Raw genomic sequence first — 20,727 nt, forward strand, 5'->3', positions numbered from 1 at the left:
TCAGATTTCACATCCTGTTTCAGATCTCTCCTTAAACTATGATTCTGAGATCACAATGGGACAGTCTCAATGCTTCTGGTAAGGATCACAATAGTCCTGTCTCAATCCTTCAGGTAAAGAGCACCAGCCTGAACTCATAATAGTCCCGTCACAATCTTTCAGGAAAGGCACCTCAGGCTGAGATCACAATGGGACAGTCTCAATCCTTCTGGCAAGCTTCATAACCCTGAGGTCGCTATGGGCCAGGCTCAATCCTTCAGGTAAGGAACACCTGCCTGAAGTCAATAAGCCCATCTTAATCCTTCAGGGAAGGAGCATCAGTCCAAAGTCACAATGGGACAGTCTCAGTGCTTCAGGTAAGGAGCATCAGTCTGAGATCACAATAGTTCTCTCTGAATCCTTCAGGTAAAGAGCATGAGCCTGAAGTCATAATAGTCCCATCTCAGTCTTTCAGGCAAGGAACCTCAGGGTGAGATCACAATAGTCTTGTCTCAATCCTTCAGGTAAGGAGAAGCAGACTGAGGTCACAATGGGACAGTCTCAATCTCTCAGGCAAGGGGCATTAGCCTGAAGTTGCAATGTGAGATCTAGAGTCCATCCTGTGCTCAAAAAATCAAACTCATTTGAAACAAAAGAAGTTTTATTGATGAATCCAGACAGAAACATCCATTAACACCTTTTTGCAAAGTCTGAAGTCCAAAGGAACTAGCTCAACCCCTCCCTAAGCCAGCCCCCAATTCCCAAGCTAAAGCAACACAAGCGGAGGTTGCATAGATACCAAGGTTGTCTATACTTCCCTTCTCTTCTCCCAGACAGCCTCACCTTGAAGAGCGGTGTTCCCAAGCCAGCTTCTCTCCTCCTTGATAACCAGTCTCCAGCTGCAACCCCATCCCTCTTTCCAAACGCCCTCCTTCATCTAAAAGCCACTCCATCTGTCCTTCTATCATTTTCTATTATGTGATTTCTATAACCCATTACTACTATAACTACAACTACAACTGTAAGAAGGACCCCTAATCCGGGAATGGAGTTATGTCAGCCAGTTCTGGATGGGTTCACACTTCCCCTGAAAGACTCTGTCCGTAGTTTGGGAGTGCTCCTGGATTCATCACTTCATCTGACGGCTCAGGTGGATGCAAAGGTCAGGAGCACTTGTTATCAGCTTCGGCTGATACTCCAACTGCGCCGTTTCCTGGAGCAGGGAGACCTTGAAACAGTAGTACATGCGCTGGTCACCTTTCGGCTCAACTTCTGTAACGCACTCTACATGGGGCTACCCTTGTGCCAAGTTCGGAGACTTCAATTGGTACAGAATATGGCAGCCAGGTTGGTTATGGGCACTTCTAGAACTCCCCACATTACAACAGTTCTTAAATCCCTCCACTGGCTGCCCATTCGTTTCCAGGCAAGATACAAGGTGTTGGTTGTAACCTTTAAAGCCCTCTATGGCTTGGGTCCTGACTACTTGAGGGAGTGCCTCCTCCCATACAATCCACCCGCAGACTCAGGTCCTCTGGAAAGAACCTGCTATGACTCAAGATGACCAGACTTTTAGCGGTGATCCAGAAGTCCTTCTCACCAGCTGATCCCAGGCTCTGGAAAGACCTCCGGATGAGATCCGTCATATTTCCACATTGGAAGCCTTTAGGAAGGCTATTAAGATGGATCTTTTCCGACAGGCCTTTCCAGACTAGATTAGATCTATTGAATTGCCTCTCCCTCCCCCTGACCTTTACCCTTGCCATCGTTACTGTTATGGAAATTATTATTGATGTATCGTTCCTGCCCTCCCCCCCTTCAGTAAATGATCCATTTATTGCCCGAAAAAACTTTTTATTATATTGTGTTTGGAATGTTTTCTTGTTGTTTAATAGCCTTTTAGGGGTTGATTAATGTATTTATAATTGGGAGGAGGGTTGGGGTTTTTGAAATTTTAATTGTATTTCTTAAATTGTATGTTATTTTATTACTGTAATCCGCATTGATTCCTTTGCAAAAAGGCAGAATATAAATAAATATTGATATTATTACTATTATTATTATTACATCCCTTCAAGGGGGTCCAAGTCCCTTTCAGAAGGTTCCCAAAACCGGGGTTGGGAGGATCTTTCTGAGGCTGTGGGTCTCTCTGTTGGTCCTCCTCTGCAGGGTTGTTGTGAAGGAAAAGGTAAGTATTTGAGAGGGTGCCCAATCCTGATCCTAGTTCCCAGGTTGCCAGGGGATTGCCAGAGCTTTGAGGCCCCTCTGTCTCCCTCCTCTTGGCTTTGGCCTAGATTTTGGGTCTTCACTCCCCCCCCAGAGCCCCCTTCCCCAGGACTCCAGAGAAAACTTCTCCCCTGAAAAATGTTGCTTCCAATGCTATTGAACCCTTTCCTGTATGATGTTTTCTATTTGGCACAAAACTCTTCCCCAAATGAGGCATCAAAAGGGAGGGTCTCTCCTCTGCTCCACTTTCCAGGAGGGAGGGGGCTCCTCAAAGCCCTTTTTACCTTTGGATCCCCCTTTCCTCCATGGCCATGCCTCTCTCCAAGGGTCCCCCCTGCCCTCTTTTCTTATAATAACACCCCAAGTACCTGGGCCCTAAGGAATCCCCCGAGGAGGGGGCAGGGAAGGAAAGATAGAGAGGAGGCCTGGCAGGACCCCTGCCTTTCTTTGGGGGGAGAAGAGGGGCTTCCTTCCTTCTTATAACCCCCCAAGGGATCCCCAGAAGACACTCCAGCCATTCCTCTGAATGAACGAGGGCTCTCCCCACTTCCCTCCTTCCCTCAAAACATACTATGATGCCAGCAATGGCTTCAGGGGCTGAGACTGTGCATACATAGATGCCACCAAAGACCTCTCCTAGCATGCGCAGGTAATCCCTAGGCCTAGATGCTGATGATACTGCTGTTTATTCCGCTGGAAGGCTTTGCAGGAAAGGGAAGTTAGGCCGGGGGTTCAGCGGCCTAACCTTCCTTCCCTCATTTCTTCAAGGAAACCGCAATGGAGCCCAAGATGAAGAGCTGGACTCAGGAGGGAAAGGCAGGAAAGGAAGGCTCTGCTTTGGAAATATAGCTTTTTCTGTTTATCCTGTATGTTTGTGTGTGTGTGTGTGTGTATCTGTATCTGTGTGTATCTGTGTGTTTGCCTCTGCTTTTGTTATGGTTGGGAATGGAGCTGAGGACTGAGGAGAGAAGAGAGGGTCAGTTTGGGCAAATTCAGAACTTCTGTGCATCAGAGTCCATTGTGTTGAAACAGCAAAGAACTTTATTGAGAAGACATAGAAATTCAGTGTTTAAGCCAGAACTGCCCACTCCAATCCAAACAATATATTAAAACCCCAAAACCTAAAACATCACCCTCTTCCAAATATAGCCCCACCTCCAATTCCCACAGTCTATGCTCCACAGGTAACAAGGCCCCTTTGCCATTACCACAAACTAACCCTTTCTGTTAATACCTGCCCCCAACTTTCTTCAGCCAACATCCCACAAATTCCAAAACCTATCATTCCCAAAACTATTCTAACCAGCTGCAAAAAATCCCAGTCCCCTATCTACCTAATTTATACCACGACCCACAGTCCCCAGCCAAGTTTACAACACAAAGTAATTATCTACATATACTATCAGCAATGAAAAACTAAACTTAACAAAATACAACCTTAAAACATAAACAGACATATGGACAGACAAACTGTACAAGCAAAATCAAAAGAGCCTTTTCTTAGCACCACTGGATTGAAAATATAATTGTTGTATTCCTTATTGACAAAAATAATATTAGTTCACTACTGGGATTTGTATGGCTTCTCTCCTGTGTGGACTCTCTGATGTCTCACTAAGTCTCCCTTCAAAGAAAAATATTTCCCACAATGCTGGCATTTGTATGGCTTCTCTCCTTTTTCCTCTCAAACGTCTTGTTTTTACCCTCCTAATAATGGTTTTCGTTAAAAAAAATATGTAGTTTGTTTTAGTCTCTAATCCTTATTCTTCTTGTTGTTTGTTTGTATGTTTGTATGTTTCATTCTTGGTAATATGAGTTATTCTGGTCTGCCTCCTTCCTTCTTCCCTGAAAATCTATTAATAAGGAAACTGGGGAGACTTTTAAAACCTCCCAAAGGAGCCACTTTTAGCCTTTTTGGGGGAGAAGCCTCCTCTTAGAAGCCAAAGCCCAATGTTTGTGAAGAAGAAGAATAAGGCTTACATTAAAACTATCTTTCCCATTTCTGATCCCTTTTAAAACCCATGTTCCCCAGAAGGAGCAGAGCTTTGTAATAAGAAAACCCTCTCAGAAAAGAGACACAAAGGACACACAAAGAGACACACTTCCTTCCTTTTGGCCCAAGGAGCCTGGCCTCCTTCTGACTCTGGAGCCTCAGGAGATAAAGAGAAGCCTCTGTTCAACTGAGGCCTCAGAGAAGGTTCTGGAACATTATTCCCCACAGTCACAAGCAGCACAAAATGGCTGCCAGAAGACAAAATTGCCAAGGATGGTGGGAGCGACAAGGATTCCAGCCAATCAGGGCCTGATATATATATATACACACACACACACACACACGTGTGCGTACACATGCACACGTTCAGACAGGTATCTATGGGTATGTATAGATGTATCTATGGGTATTGTATGCAAGATCTATAGACTTTAAACATCCCGTGTGTGTGTGTAGACTCTTAAAAGTATAAGTCTTAGTGCTCTTAGATAGAGATGCCTCCACATATATACATCTATGTATATGCACAAACACACATGCCACTTCCATCTGTTGTTGTCCATTGTTCTGGTCCGTTGTTCCAGGTGATGCTGGAGAAGAGGCCCTGCCTCCAACAGAACCAGAGGCTGCAGGTGATGAGCGAGCCCCCATATTTTAAACCAAACCTTACGGCTGGCAGTGGATCAGAACTCCAAAGCCTGTCTCTTATAGTGGAATCGTAATGGGTTAACAAAGGAAGTGTGTCCCCACTGCTTGGTTAGTTCTCTTTCCGCTTTCAGGGATCAGTGCAGAAGCTCCAGAAGGTGAAATGAGAGATCACACACCTGTCACCAATCTAGGTGTTCTTCTTTACATCTAGAGTGGTGAGTAAAAACAGAATTGGACTATACAACTTTTAATCAGACACATAAGAGACCAGATCTGGGTTCAAACACTTTGTATGTAACATTTATTCTAACATTAGGGACATTCATTCTAATACACTCTTACCTCGGGATACGAATGCGCCGGGATACGAAATTTCCGGGTTACGAAAAAAATAAAAAAATAAAAAGTATTTCTGGGTTACGAAGGTTATTCCGGGTTACGAATAACCTTTTGGTGCTTTTCGGCGCTATTTCGCACCAAATCGCGGCTTCTCTCCATTAGCGCCTATGGCTTTCTCGGCTTACGAAGCCTTCCGGGTTACGAAAATGGCGGCGGAACGGATTAATTTCGTAACCCGAGGGCCGAGTGTATATTACATATCAAGAGGCCTCAAATCATGCGCACATTCATACAATGCTCATGCACACAAATCTTCCCAGAGGTCCATCAGTTTTCTGAAAGAGCGATGGGTGCCAGTTCCAGCTGATTTTGGCACACTATCACCATGGTTTTGAAGATTCCTTTATGCTTTTTATATGTGCATCATTTTTCCTGATGAGTGACTTCTTGTTCCCATTCCGTTCTTGTTCTGTTGCTCTTTACATCAAGTTGTGTTATACACAGTCCATTCTTGTTTTAGTACATTCGGTTTCATGTCCTTGCATTACGGTGTCTTTATTTTTTTGCACATTCAGTTTGAGCTTTTCTTGCTTCTCTGTGCCAGATCCTTCATCTCATATTTCATCTTCTAATTCTGTCACATTCACACATAACACACCTACCCACCATGCTACATCTTCCTATATGGCAGGGGCTTGGACTAGATGGCGCTTGTGGTGCCTTACAAAGCCAGAATCCTATAAATCCATGCTTTGTCATCCTGTGTGTCGGGGGTTGGATTACATGGGTCTTGTGGTCCATTCTTATTCTAGAATTCTATAAAACAACAACAACAACAGCAATAGCAACACAACAACATACAAAAATCAATAACTTTATGAACAGACAACCCTTAAAAACAAAATCACAAGGGCTTTCTCTTATCACCAATGCATTGAAAATATTTTTCTTGTAATACTTCTTAACAAAAACAGTGTTAGTTCACTGCTGGCATTTATGTGCTTTCTCTCCTGCATGGACTCTCTGATGTATCATTAAGTATGACTTCGAAGAGAAACATTTCCCACAATGCTGGCATTTGTATGGCTTCTCTCCTGTGTGGACTCTCTGATGTGTCACTAGGCTTGACTTCTGAGAGAAATATTTCCCACAATGCTGGCATTTGAATGGCTTCTCTCCTGTGTGGATTCTCTGATGTTTCACTAGGTCTGACCTTGAAGAAAAACATTTCTCACAATGCTGGCATTTGTATGGCTTCTCTCCTGTGTGGATTCTCTGATGTTTCACTAGGTCTGACCTTGAAGAAAAACATTTCCCACAGTGCTGGCATTTGTATGGCTTCTCTCCTGTGTGGACTCTCTGATGTGTCACTAGGTTGGGCTTCTGAGAAAAACCTTTCCTACAATCCTGACATTTGTATGGCTTCTCTCCTGTGTGGACTCTCTGATGTGTCACTAGGTTTGACTTTGAAGAAAAACCTTTCCCACAATGCTGGCATTTGAATGGCTTCTCTCCTGTGTGGACTCTTCGATGCATGACAAGGACTGGCTTATAGGCAAAACATTTCCCACAATGCTGGCATTTGTGTGGCTTCTCTCCTGTGTGGATTCTCAGATGAATCAGGAGGCTTGATGTCTGAGAAAAACCTTTCCCACAACGCTGGCATTTGTATGGCTTCTCTCCTGTGTGGATTCTCTGATGTATCACTAGGTGTGATTTCGAAGAAAAACCTTTCCCACAACGCTGGCATTTGTATGGCTTCTCTCCTGTGTGGATTCTCTGATGTATCACTAGGTGTGATTTCGAAGAAAAACATTTCCCACAACCCTGGCATTTGTATGGCTTCTCTCCTGTGTGGACTCTCTGATGTCTCACAAGGTCTGACTTTGAAGGAAAACATTTCCCACAGTGCTGGCATTGATGTGGCCTCTCACATGTATGGACTCTCTCAAGACTGACATGTTCTTCTGAAAAAAAAAAAAAGAAGAAGAACAATGAGACACAAGACTGACTCTCTGAATCAAGAGAGGAATGTGTTACCCCAAGATTTAGCCACCTGTTAACCCTTCCCTATTTGATATAAAATTAATAAAGTTGGAGTGGGTGCCCTGAATTTAGCATTTTTGCAGGTATGGATCCCTACTCATAGGAGGTAGCAAAGAAGAGATTGTAGGAGAACCTGCCTTGAGAAAATGAGTGGATTTAGCTGCATGATCCATTTATGTCTGTAGAGGTTGAAGGGATTTTGGCTAAGGAATGGGACTGGAAGGAAATAGTCAGAAGAAGGTTCTGAGAATCAGTGTGCTAATCCCTTTTGTCTGAGGTACTTGCACCAATAATAATAATGATGCTGATGATTTATTTATAGCCTGCCCAATCACAAGGAATCCGGGCGGGTTACAACAATAAAAATAAAGAGAATAAAATAAAATACAAAAATAATACAATACAGTAAAATAAAACAGAGCGACGTGAGTTACAGTAAAATTCACATTTAGGCCTGATGGAAATTGGGCCTGTCTTTTTCACTCCCTCCCAGGTCTGATGATGACAGTTGGGGCGGAGGGAGGGCTCTTCTTTTTGAGGCCAGAATATAATTTCAATTTAATTTAATTTAATTCTTCTCATTAATTTAAGAGAAGAATTGGTGGACAGAGTGAAGTAAGTCACAGTAAATGGGGAGAGGTTAAACCAAGCCCTCGTTGCATTAAATTTGGTTTCAGACCATTCTTTCCTCACCCAGGAAACATTCTAAAGCAATTTAAACCTTTTTGTACCCTCAGTTTCTGCCACTAAGCAACAATTACAGCATAAATATCTGCTCCTAGTGGCTGTTCTTCAGCCTCAGTCCAGTTGCAGGCAGACACTCTGCTCCCTATTGCATGGGGTAAGAAAGCCAGGGTACCTTCCCAAAGAGAATTTTAATTTGGGCTATGTCCGGGTCCAATCTTATGTAAATCACTGCTGAATCTATTGGCCAAATCCATCCCAGATGTAGCCTGGGTCCGAGGCATGCTCAGCCATCCCCCCTCTTTTTTAAGTGGAAGCTTCCAACACTAAAAAAAATGGCCGCTGAAGTGCTGTGGGGATTCGGGCTGAATCCAGGATGGATTTGGCTGGTGGATTCAGCGGAGATTCACATATGATAGGACCCGGATGCAGCCCGAATCAGAATTCAATTCAGAAAAGTTAAGCTGTTTTTTTTATCCCATGCGATAGGATCCTCTGTCGGTTTACATGGCTAAGCACCTCAATACACTCTCCAACCCCACTTGCCATGGGAGCTACTGACTTCTCTCCCCATTCCGGATTCTCAGCAACTGGGATTGAGATCCATCCAGGCAACATATTACCATTAGCAAAGGCTTACATTTATTCACCACTCCCACCTTTGTTACCTAATTCTCTCTGTGCATGTGTGTTCATTTTGCCTTTCAAATGCCTTTGGAGTTCTGTGTGATTGCAGACCTGTTATAGCTTTGCTGGATCCTGAGGTCACTGTTGCCTCAATCAAACTATATCTCCCCTTTGAGCTAAGTATCTAATTCCCCTAAAAGCATAGCACTTGCAGGTGTCTTCCCCAAACTCCAGCATTTCAGGTAAAAGACCCTAAGCAAGCTCAGGTAGGAAAAAGAAACATTAGAGAAAAAGGAATTTTTGTGTTGCCTTTCCTTTCTTCATAGACATTGTTCATAATTGCTAAATGGAAGCCCTTAATATGTCTGAAAACCAGGGCCTGAACCGGTTCTCACCAGTTCAGTTCTTAAAACCTGTCAGGTTGGTGGCTGCCTCCCAATCCCCAAGGCCCCTCTCTTGACCCTTCCCAGAGGTCCTTTCCTGTCCACATACCTCACCTTACTTCCCCTCACCTTCCCACTAGGGCCCTCTGTTCTGGTAGTCAAGCCTGCTGTCCCAGCCCAGGATTTCCTCTGCCCCATCTAGGATTCGCCCCTTCTCACTCGCTGCCCCTCACTCCTGGAACCTTCTTCCCCCGCGAGCAAGAGCCATCACTTCATTAACCAGCTTCAAAACGGAGCTGAAGACCATCCTGTTCAGAGAAGCGTTCCCAGGCATTGCATAATTGTCACTTGCTATTTGATGTTCTTTTCTTGTCTGTTTTATTGAATCATTTCCTGTATTGCTATGTATTTTATATGTATTATCTTAGTAGACAGGCCCCTTAGCCACCACCACTCCCTTCTCCTTCTGTGTCATGTCTTTTTAGATTGTAAGACAGAGGGCAGGGAACCGTCCAATTAAAAAGATTGTATGTACAGCACTGTGTAAATTTACAGCGCTTTATAAATAAAGGTTAATAATAATAACAACATAACAACAACAACACAGAGCTAGGCAATGCTGGCTTTGCTCCTGCTTTCCTTTCCTGGCTCCCAGAGACCTGATCCCCTTCCCTTTCTCCCTCCACTCTCCAACCTTCCCTCTTGCCTATCCGCACTGCTTCAGCTTTCACCTTCAGCATCTCTTTCCTGCCTTTCTGTTTTTCCCATTCCCTCCATCTCTCTATCACAGACACACATCCACAGCATGTGATGCACAAAAGGGACATTCTGAGTCCCATTTGTTGAGAAAGGCAGGATAATCAATATACAAATAAGTCATTGGGAAAGCAAGAGCAAGGGGGCTGGGACCTGGACTCCAATTTTGGTGAGGGTCAAGTGCCAGCCTTAAGGCATCTATAAGACAGGGATGGCCTACTGTTGGGGATGGGGGGGTCACACTGGCCCACAGGGGATCTCAGGAGAAACCTAACATTGTATTGTCTGGGGGTGAAATGAAATACTATTTTCTCCTCAGTATCCCACAGCATCCCTTTGGGGAACCAGAGGCCATTTTGCCACTATTGGGCTCTCTCTGAGCCATTGTAGGGCCAAGGGAGGCCTTTTCCCCAAGAAGACTCTCCTGAGCCTGAAAAGCCTGGAAGAAGGGCCAAAAAAGCCAGGAAACTTAGGACCTTTCCAGAAGGGCACCCTAGTACGTACTGTGTACGTACTAGGGTTGCCCGGGGGCATCTTTTTCAGACGCCCCCAACCCTAGTACGCACACAGTACGTACAAAATGGTGGCGCCCATTCTACATGCAGATGGTGATGCCCATTAGGATGTCACGACTGCGCCGCATTCAAACGGAGCGGCATGGACATGACGTCCTGGTGTCATGAAAGGGCGCTTGTGGCGCCCTTTCCACGGTGCAGGAAGGAACTCCATTTTGGAGCTCCTTCGTTCATTTGTGTCGCTGGTGCAGCCTTTAGAGAGCTGCGCCAGCGATACAAAAGAGAAAGGTGCAGAGTGGCCCCTTTCTCCTTTCCACGCCGCTGTTGGGGTGTCTTTGGGGCTTGAAGCCCCAAGGACACTTTTTCCAGGCCATGGCGTAGAAAAGCGGTGGATTGGGGCCTCAGGGCTGCCGCTGTGGCAGCTGAGGCCCCGATCCGTTGATGAAAGGGGCAGGTACAGGCCACCCCAAAGGGGCAGTCTGTAAACCGCCCTACTGAGGGATGTGCTGAGGAGCATTTAGGGGTGAAAAGCATTTATCTCCATAGTTCCTTCCCACAGAATCCTAGAATTGGCAGTTTAGAATGGGATATTTAGAATCCTTAGAAAGTGGAGAGCAATAGTGCCTCACCAAACTACAAATTCCAAGATTACACAGGATATTGTTATGACAATTAAACTACGTGTGAAAGTAGCTTAGGACTCATAGTAGACCACAAGTTGAACATGAGGCAGCTAAAAAGGTCAATATGATCCTAGGCTTTATCAATAAAAGTATAGTGTCTAGATCAAGAGAAGTAATAGTGCCACTCTATTCTGCTTTGGTCAGGCCTCACTTGAAATAACCCTGTGTCTAGTTCTTGGCACCACAATTCAAAAAGGATGTTGAGAATCTGGAGAGTATCCAAAGGAGGGCAACCAAAAAGGTGAAGGAACTGAAAACCATCAAGCCCTATGAGAAGTGGCTTAGGAGCTGGCTATATTTATCCAGGAGAAGAGAAGGTTAAGAGTGGATATAATAGCCCTGTTCAAATATTTGAAGAGATGTCACCTTGATGGATCAAGCTTGCTTTCTCCTATTCCAGAGAAAAGGAGAGGAACAGTGGATGCAAGCCACAGGAAAAGAGATGCCACCTAAAGATTAGGAGGAACTTGCTGACAGTAAGGGCTGTTCGAGAGTGCAATATACTTCCTCTGAACGTGGTGGAGTATCATTATTGTTATTATTGGCCTGGTACAAATGGGCACTTTGTGGCATGCCGGCAGTGATTTTAGGGTTTGGGAGCATGCAGTAACTGCACACTCCCAAAGCCTAATACTTATGGGCAGCACAATCTTGACGTAGTGCCATCCATACGGCGCATGTATCCATGACGTGTCTTGTGTGACACGTCCAAACAGCACGGCGCATAAGACATATCACCGTGACGCTCCAAGGTGCAAATGGCGCCTTGGTGGCATCACAGGAAGGAGCTCCATTTCTGAGCTCCCTTTGGCTGCAGATCGTTCTTGCATCCATGGGGTTGCTGCGGCAATGATCCGGAGGAGAAAGGGATAGCCTGTGGCCACCCCTTTCTTCTAATCTGTACTGAGCCATTGTTATTATTATTAAGATTTATTTCTACAGCGTTCCTTCTTTGGAGATCTTTAAACAAAGGCTGGATGACTATCTGTTGGGGGTGCTTTGAATGTGTATTCCTGCATGGCCAGGGGTTTAACTGGATGGCCCTTGTTGCCTATTCCAACTCTATGATTCCATAATTCTAAAGTAGAAACATAACACCATAACAAGGTAGTATGAAAGGACCTTCAGTCTTCACAGGAAGGGCAGTGGAGTCAAGTTCCTTACCCACAGAGGCCACATTCTCATAATTCGCCATCATAACATCGCTGTACAGAAGTCTCTGCTTCTTTGTCAAGAGTTTCCATTCATCCTCGGTGAAATATATCGCCACATCCGCAAAAGTCACCTGCAATAGAAAATAGCCCTGATCCAGAGAGTGACTAATAAAAGGGAAGGAAAGCACATGGTGCATCCCAAATATTATTTCATTACTTCAGAATTTATCCCAGGAAACAAACTTTAAATAATGTTAGCAAGCAAAAAGCTACTGCCTTTGAAATCCAGTTTGTCTCGAATCCTTTGTGAGGCTACAAGCCCCTCTGTTTGGAAGAGAAAACTGAATTTCTCAGGCAGGCTCCATGCTTTTACACAGGAAAACTTGTAGGTGTTGATAAGGTAAAACATGCCAATGCTGTCCCAATTTAAAAGATATTTTAAAACCTTTGTTGGAGGTAGCAACCTCCAATAGTACAGGTCCCATCCATTGGCCTTCTCTTTATCATTCTCCCGTGAAGCCTAAAATGTGGTATATTCACATCCATATAACATATCAGATATCCTAGTTTTGTGGATTTGGGATGCTACTGCTATATGGCCAACATGGCTCCCGCTGGATATGTCAATTGTGTGTGTGTTTGTGTAGGATAAAATCTGGGAAGCAAAGCTCTGAGTTTCTGACATTCTCTGGGTGTCAATAGGAAGGTCTTTTCACATCATCCTGTTTCCCATCCATTTCCTCCTGGGTTCACCCCACTCCATTTTCTTCCAGAGCCCCCCCCAGCTCTCTGTCCCCTCCAAGGGACTGACTGGGTCTGTGGCCTTCAAGTATGGCCTCCTTTGGAGGAAATGGTGAGCTAACAGGGAGGGCTGAAGGACAAACTCTGCCAGAGCTGGAGAACCATGGTGGCTGCATTACTGGCTCTGGTCGAAGGTGGGGCAGCCCTTGAGGAGGGTGAGGAATGCCTGGAAAAGACACCCCAGCCCCACCATCACCAGAGGTTAGAAGTCAGTTGCTCTGCCTTCCCTGAGGCCATCTCAGTAGCAAGAGCCCCACAGAGTGAGAGTCCAAAAGGACAGGGGGCTACCTGGGTCTTGGACATTTCCTATCCCTTCTTGTTCCTCCCAGGAACGGTCTTGTGCAGTTGCTTGCATGGCCAGAGGAATGTAGCCCATAGCAATGTGTTGTGGCTGGGAAGACCCATTTCCGTCCCACTTACCACTGGGGCTGAGCTCTGAGGGGGTGAGAGGAGAGGGTCAGGGGGCTGTTGCCAGAGGAAGGGGCACAGACCAGGTTCAATGCTGCAATATCTTTCACACAGTTGGTCTCAAGGGTGCTGCAAAATCCCTCTGCACACAATCACTACATTTTATAAGTATAACCCATCCAATCATATTTGATTCACTATTATTCAGTCTGAACCATGAAATGATTTTCATTACCATGATAAGGGCCTGAATCATACTATTAGTCTCAGCCCAAGAAGACCTATTGATCCCATAGGATTTACAACCATGTGTGGAATAAGCTGAATTTCACAAGTATTGTGATTTCACATAAGCAAAACTGTCTCTGTTCCTCACCAGAGTAGACCCACTGAATCAGCTGAATTTACCTATCTGTTGAAGAATCGTTTAGTAGTTGATTGAAAGGGTCTATTCTAGCTCGATATACACAATATATCATATATAAACCAAAGATAAGATGTAAACAAAATAATTTAGGCTATGGCTGGGATATTGAGGATAGATTAAGATATTGACTATAACAAAACATATACTACATTTAGCCACCAAAGAATTATAGTGCATTTATCCATTTGTTGCCAAATTTCAGTGGCAAATGTCATATTTAAAAAACAGTTCTGGAGAACGCTGTGGGCTTGAGGGCCACAGTTTAGATCCAGAGATGTTCCCCCATATCCCCCAACATTTCACAGATGGAAAAAGAAAGACACACGTGGACAAACAACACCAGAAGGTGGTCAAGATGGCCAAAGATGTTTATGAGGAAGGTCACAAAAGCGGGGAAGGGCACAGCAGTTTGCTTTTGCCTCAGACTCCTAGCAAGGACAAGTCCTTGCCCCCTTCTTTCCTCTTCTCTCCCCACTTTTGAGTTGATGGGGTTCAAAATCCTTGGCACTCATTTTGTAGGAACTGAAGTGAGCTGAGGACAAAGGGGAAAGTGGGAGGAGGAGAACAAAACCGGGACATTTTTGAAAGCCCCTGAAAAAGTGGGATGACAGAGGATTTACCAGGACTGTCTCTGCCAAATTGGGAGAGTATGTTCTCCACTTGCTTTCATGAACTGGCCCAGCAGTGAAACACATGAGACTAATAACCAGGATGGGGACTCACCAAAGAGCTGTTGTACCTCCACAGCCTCCTTCTCTTGGAGCCCAACCCCCTCTGCTAGGCCTCTGTGTCGGCCATCAGGTGGGCAGGGGTCCTGGTTGCCCTACTCTTGGGTCACTTCCAGCAACAGAGGCCCAAAGCCGTGTACAAGGAGTCCGAGATGAGGTTCCTGAGAAAAGGGACCAGGATTAGGATTGGCTTGGAAAGAAACTCTGCAGCACTCAAAGAGACAGAGAACAGCATCCTGCTGGTGACATACGCAGGTGACATAAGCCTCTTTTGGGCCGATGCAGAGGTGGGCATCCCAGTGTTCACCAGTGCTTTTCCCCAGCATCAGCCCCTTTCCCAAGAAGGTTGCATCCGCACTATAGAAATAAAGCACATTGACACTGCTTTAACCGCTATGGAATATTGGGATTTTGCCTCTGGACACTTAGCCTTCTCTGCCAGAGAGCTCTCATGCCACAACAAACTACAAATCCCAGGATTCCATAGGATGGAGCCAGGAGAGTTAACACACTTTAGAACTAGATTATTTCTGCAGTGCAGATACAACCTGAGTCGGTTTTAAAAGGGTAGAAGCACCCATGTCTTGTTTTTCCCCTCCTAATAATGGTCTTCCTTAAAAAAAAAGTAGTTTGTATTTCAGTCTAATCCATATTCTTCTTGTTGTTGTTTGTTTGTATGTTTGTTTGTTTCATTCTTGGTAATATGAGTTATTCTGGTATGTCAGCTTCCTTCTTGCCTGAAAGTCTCTTAATAAGAAAACTGGGGAGACTTTTAAAACCTCCCAAAGGAGCCACTTTTGGCCTTTTTTGGGGGACTAGCCTCCTCTTAGAAGCCAAAGCCCAATGTTTGTGAATAATAGGAATAAGGCTTGTATTAAAACTATCCTCCCATTTCTGATCCCTTTTAAAACCAATGTTCCCCAGAAAGAGCAGAGCTGTGTATAAGAAAAGACACAAAAAGAGACACACTTCCTTCCTTTTGGCCCAAGGAGCCTGGCCTCCTTCTGACTCTGGAGCCTCAGGAGAGAAAGAGAGGCCTCTGTTCAACTGAGGCCTCAGAGAAGGTTCTGGAACATTATTCCCCACAATCACAAGCAGCACAAAATGGCCACCAGAACACAAAATGGCTGCTGGAACACAGAATGGCCACCTCCACCTCAGCGCTTGGCAGTTGGAGGCCTCAGCACAGCAGTGAAGCCTACCCTTCCAAGCCTTGTCCCTCTCCTTCCTCCTTGTCTCTCTCTAACCCCTACTCACTCTTCTGCGCAGAGAGCTAAATAGAGAGGCAGAAGCTCCTCCCCTTCTTCAGTCTGGCCAATGGGGGCAGAGGAGCTGGAAGGCCCCGCCCCCTGCCCCACCCTCACAGGCTCCTCCTGCAGTTAATATGGAACAAGGCAGGAGGGACTCTGGAGATCCAGTCAAGCAAATACACTGTAAATCCCATTGGCAAGAGAATAGGCTGCTACTGCCTTTCAGAACCAGTTTGCCCCAAATCCTTTATGGGTCCAGAAACCCCTTTGTTAGGAAGCAACCCCAAATATCTCAGGAAGGCCCTATATCTCCCAAGGCCCCTTCCCTCCAGGACCTCCTTCCCTCAGTCTCTCTCTCCCCTGAAGGCCTCAAATGCCAACTGCCAAGTGTTCAGGCAGAGACAGCCTTTTTGTGTTCTGTCAGCCATTTTGTTTTCCGGTGGCCATTTTGTGTTTTGGAGGCCATTTTGTGTTCCAATGGCCATTTTGTGTGCTGGTTGTGAGTGTGGAGAATGTTCCAAAACCTTCTCTGAAGCCTCAGTTGAACAGAGTCACACTGTTGCCAATTTTGTGACTTTCACACGGAAATTGGGATTTTTGAGTGCTTTCCGTGTGATTTCTGTGCCTGGCTCTATTCTGTGGAGATTCAGGGACTTTTGCACATTTCAGCTCCAGCCCTGAAAAAAAACAACCCAATTTCCAGGACAAACCCCCGAAATTGGCACCAGTGGCCCTGACTCTGAGAGCGAGGCTACAGAGCAACCAGTCCTGTTGGGAGTCACACTGAGAGTTTTCAGGCAATCAGAGAGAGGACAGTGGTCATCCGACCCCCCTCCCGCCCTCAGGAAAAGCTCAGCCAGGGCAGACGTGCGGGAGACAAGGCTCTTATATACACACACACACACACACACACACATATATACACATACATGTCACAACAAACTACAATTCCCAGGTTCCCCTGGTTTGACAAGGGAATTGCCTCCACGCTTACAGATCACAGCCCCAGAGAAAGAGTCTACAGTACATCAGTGTTGCCAGTTTAAGTCCACTTCTTCAGCTGCATTTGGATTTAATAATGATAATAATAATGGTGATGATGATACAGAGATAGATCTTGTAGCACCTTGTAGACGCACGAAAGAAAAGTTGCCAGCATGAGCTTTCCTAGACTTAAGCGTACTTCCTCAGATGCATGGGGATTGTAGTTTATTGTGGCACCAGAGCTCTTTCTCAGAAAACTACAATTCCCAGGGTTCCCTAGCACTGAGCCAGGGCAGTTAAAGCAGTCTCAAACTGGATTATTTCTGCAGTATGGATTGGATCTTGAGCATTTATAATAACAAAGGTCCAAAACACACTGCAGAAATAATCCAGTTTGAGACCGCTTTAACTGCCCTGGCTCTGTGCTAGGGAATCCTGTGAATTGTAGTTTGTTGTGGCACCAGAGCTCTTTCTGATAGAGAAGGCTCAATGTCTCACAAAACTACAATTCCCAGGGCTCCCTAGAACTGAGCCAGGGCAGCTAAAGGGGTGTCAAACTGGATTATTTATGCAGTGTGGTTGCAGCCGAACACGTTTCTATTTGGCACAAAGCTTCCTGGACCCCCTTCATGTCAAAATAAATAACTTAAAGGTATTAGAAGGACTGAAAGATTCTTTGTTTGGTCCAATGGTAATTTTGAGAGTTGAAATAAGTTACAATTATTTTTATTCAATTAGGGTTACGTTTATTTGCAAAAGATCCGCCATATTAATAAATATATAAATACATCCTATTATTATTATGATTATTATTATTATTAACATTACGGGAACGTTACAGGGATTTTGACTGAATATTCCGTGTAATATTTGGGGGGGGGGGGGGGATTCCGTGGATTTTGGTAAAACATGCCGGGAAATATTTTCGAGGATTGTTAGCAACACTGGTCCTGCCCTCTGAACCGAGGACTACAACTCCCACATCTTTCTTTCTTTCTTTCTTTCTTTCTTTCTTTCTTCCTAGCTGCCTTGTGTTAGTGGTGTTACTGCTCTTGTTGTCGTTGTGTGCCTTGAAGTTGTTTCTGACTTATGGCGACTGTAAGGGAAGCCCTTCGCAGGCTTTTCTTGGCAAGATTTGTCCAAAAGTGGTTTTGCAAGTGCCTCCCTCTGAGGCTGAGAGAGTGTGACTTCTTGCCCAAGAGACCCAGCTGGTTTCATGGAGGATTGGGACACTGGACCCTGGCCTCCAGAGTTGCAACCGAACACTCAAACCACTGCACCACACTGCCTCCCATTCCCATGTACAACCTGAGAAATAAGTGCAGACTTTTTTCTGTTCTTCATGTGTGTCTTCAAGTCGTTTCCAACTTGGTGGCGACCCTAAGGCAAACTTATCATGGGGTTTCCTTGGCAGGTTTCTTCAGAGAGGGGTTGCCATTGCCATCCCCTGAGGCTGAGAGTGTGTGACTTGCCAAGGGTCAACTAAGTCCAAAACACACTGCAGCAATAATCCAATCTGAGACTGCTTTAACTGCCCTGGCTCAGTGCTAAGGAATTCTGGGAAATGTAGTTTTGTGAGACATCGAGCCTTCTCTGTCAGAGAGCTCTGGTGCCACAATAAACTCCAGTTCCCAGGATTCCCTAGCACTAGGACAGAGCAGTTAAAGCGCTCTCAAAATGGACTATTGCTGCCGTGTGTTTTGGACCTTTCTTGGCCGCAAACTGTCCATAGCCTGCAATGCATCTCCTAATTCTGTTGGCAGTCCCTCCCTCCCAACACTTTCTCATTTCCCCCAAAACCAGCACAAAGCTGGCAGATGGAAAGAGGTTTTAAAGCAGCATTTAAATCTGCCACATTTGTTTTTAAAAGACTAAATGTCCCAAATGCTATTATCAGTTTTGTAGCTATTATTACAGAAAGACGTAGAGTGCAAACTCCTCAAGTACCTTTATTTTCTGGAGTGAGATGGACTTTTCCAACTGACTCACTGTGATGATCTCCGGTGGTCCAAGAAGCCAAACTGCGACCCTGGAATAATAATAATAATAATAATAATAATAATAATAATAATAATATACCCCTCTCTTCAGCCAAAAGGCTTTCAGAGTGGATTACAAATTGTTATTTAGACATTTAGACATTATGGCTCTTAGTCCAGCAGACCCTTAAAGTCCTTAAATCCTGCTGCCATCATCCAGTGAATTATAAAAGGACTTCCCTTAACCTACACTGGGACCAGTTAAGGAACCTTATTTCTACTTCTTTACTGATTTTCCCAAGCATCAACCGATCCAAAACATGTGTAAAAGGAGCTTTGAGTAGTAGATACTCCAAGGAGGTATTCATTATAGATAACAAAATTTAAGTATAATATAAGTCCTACAAGATATTAAGAATCTTGCAGGTACAATATTTGTAAGTATATAATATTCAATTCATACAAGCTATTAAATAAACCTAAGCGTCCAATTCTGAGACTAACTTCCAAGATCCGCTCTTTAACTCTCTCTCTCGATCTCCAACCGACACAATTCCCCCAACTGTCTCTTGGTCTCTCAGGCCTTATATCTCCTTCTCACGGAAGCTTCCAGAAGAACCTTCATCTTGCTCTCTGATTGGTCAAGAGAGCCTTCCGTAGCAGTGATGTCACTCTGCATTTGCATAAACCTCCTTTTACTGCCTGAAGAAGACCTCCATTGACTGGAGCCCAGTCATTACACAAAGAATTCAAGGGTTTCTGCCTAATGCCGACTAAACCGCTTCTAAACTGCATCCAAACCGCTCCTAGTCTCCTGGACACTCAGAAACCATAAGTGGAGAGACAAGACGTGCCGCTTAAGGAAAGCTAGAGCGTCCGGCAACAACGCTGTCTTTTTGCCTGGAGCCATTGCAGGGGAATTTCCATCCTTGGAGCCAAATGGGGCATTTTAAAAATTAATTATAAATTAATGAAGAACGAAGGAAGGAAAGAGAGATCAGAAACACCCCCCCCCCTTTAGGGTCTCCTTTCCTTTTGAGGGGGAGGGTGTTATTGGGGGGAAACCAAACCAAGTTGGGGGGGACTAGGTCCAAATAGGTTTATTGGTCACCAAGTGAACATGAAGCATGTAATGGCAAGATAAAGCTATGCAATGAGAAGAAAAGGTCTATGAACAAAGAGCAATTATAATACACAAATCAGCTTCTATTTATCTAGTCTGAATAACATACTGATGCCATGCAGAAGAACATCTAAACAATGCTAATGTAAGCGCTAACTTAAGTTTATTACTATGAATCATCTACTAATCTAGGTAATACAGAATAATATCTACAAAAATAATATAAACAAGGGCAGTTGTGAGTACAGGTACACAAAGGCTTCAATACAATGACAATACACATCGATAAGAATGGACTGTAACAAAAAAAACGAAAGGAACAATTAGAAGACACAAACTGCCTCCAATATTTCTGCTCTAGGTGACCTGCTAAAATAGACTGAAACAAAATAAGTGTTATTATCTCTGTCTTTGGGAATTGATGGAGGACGTTTCAAGACCAAAGGCCTTCCTCAGCCACAATGGAGCAGGCTGTCATCTGAGATTCTCTAGTTCTTCCTCCTTCAAAAAATGTGCCAGAGATGTCTTTTGCAACCGATCTTCCTCTACTTTCCTGCATGAAACCTGTCCTGGTTTTGGGATCTTCTGGGGAGGCCCTGGTTGCTGTCCCACGGACTTCTCAGGTGCATTTGGGGGGAAGGCAGGAGAGGGCTGCTCTGAGGATTTGGGAACCCTTCTTATTCTTGCCATTTTTATTAATCCCTCCCCTTTTCAATGTAAATCCTCTGTACATATTTCCCCAGATATTACCATTTCTTTCCTACAATACATAATAATCTTCATTACAATTTTGGAGTTTATAATCTTCTTATTTCCCTCCATCTGTGAGGCCTGCAAAGGGTGGGGGCTTCCTTTCCTGGGGAGGGCATGATCCAGATCTTCCCTGTCTATGGGGCTTGCAGAAGAAGGCTCCAGGACAGAGGGGACGGTGGCCCAATATAGGGACTCTAACGTTTTCCCCAAATGAGCACATTCTCCGTCTCTCTGTCCAGAG

The 20,727-nt window shown here is 44.7% G+C and overlaps 2 protein-coding genes across 2 annotated transcripts in view; one reads left to right on the top strand and one right to left on the bottom strand.

Annotated features, from left to right (window-relative positions):
• LOC149290393 (uncharacterized) overlaps nucleotides 1-20,727 on the top strand; it is a 155,544-nt gene that overhangs the window by 57,047 nt on the left and 77,770 nt on the right. The window lies entirely within an intron of this gene.
• Nucleotides 5,288-12,762, bottom strand: LOC149290395 (uncharacterized). The gene is made up of 2 exons (XM_089489247.1): nucleotides 12,044-12,762; nucleotides 5,288-7,152 (listed from the first exon to the last, which is right to left on the bottom strand). The coding sequence occupies exons 1-2, from the start codon at nucleotides 12,228-12,230 to the stop codon at nucleotides 6,167-6,169; spliced, it is 1,173 nt and encodes a 390-aa protein (XP_089345373.1). The 5' UTR covers nucleotides 12,231-12,762; the 3' UTR covers nucleotides 5,288-6,166.

This window comes from Sceloporus occidentalis, unplaced genomic scaffold, assembly GCF_023333645.1.
Source record: "Sceloporus occidentalis isolate IW3139 unplaced genomic scaffold, rSceOcc1.0.p SCAF_39, whole genome shotgun sequence".
Lineage (NCBI taxonomy): Eukaryota > Metazoa > Chordata > Lepidosauria > Squamata > Phrynosomatidae > Sceloporus > Sceloporus occidentalis.

Excerpts from the sequence above, each read along its gene's own strand:
- LOC149290395 (XM_089489247.1), bottom strand. The coding sequence starts at position 12,230 with ATGCACCATGTGCTTTCCTTCCCTTTTATTAGTCACTCTCTGGATCAG. Across the intron at positions 7,153-12,043 it reads TGAGAATGTGGCCTCTGTGG|AAGAACATGTCAGTCTTGAG; the intron begins GTAAGGAACTTG and ends TTTTTTTTTCAG.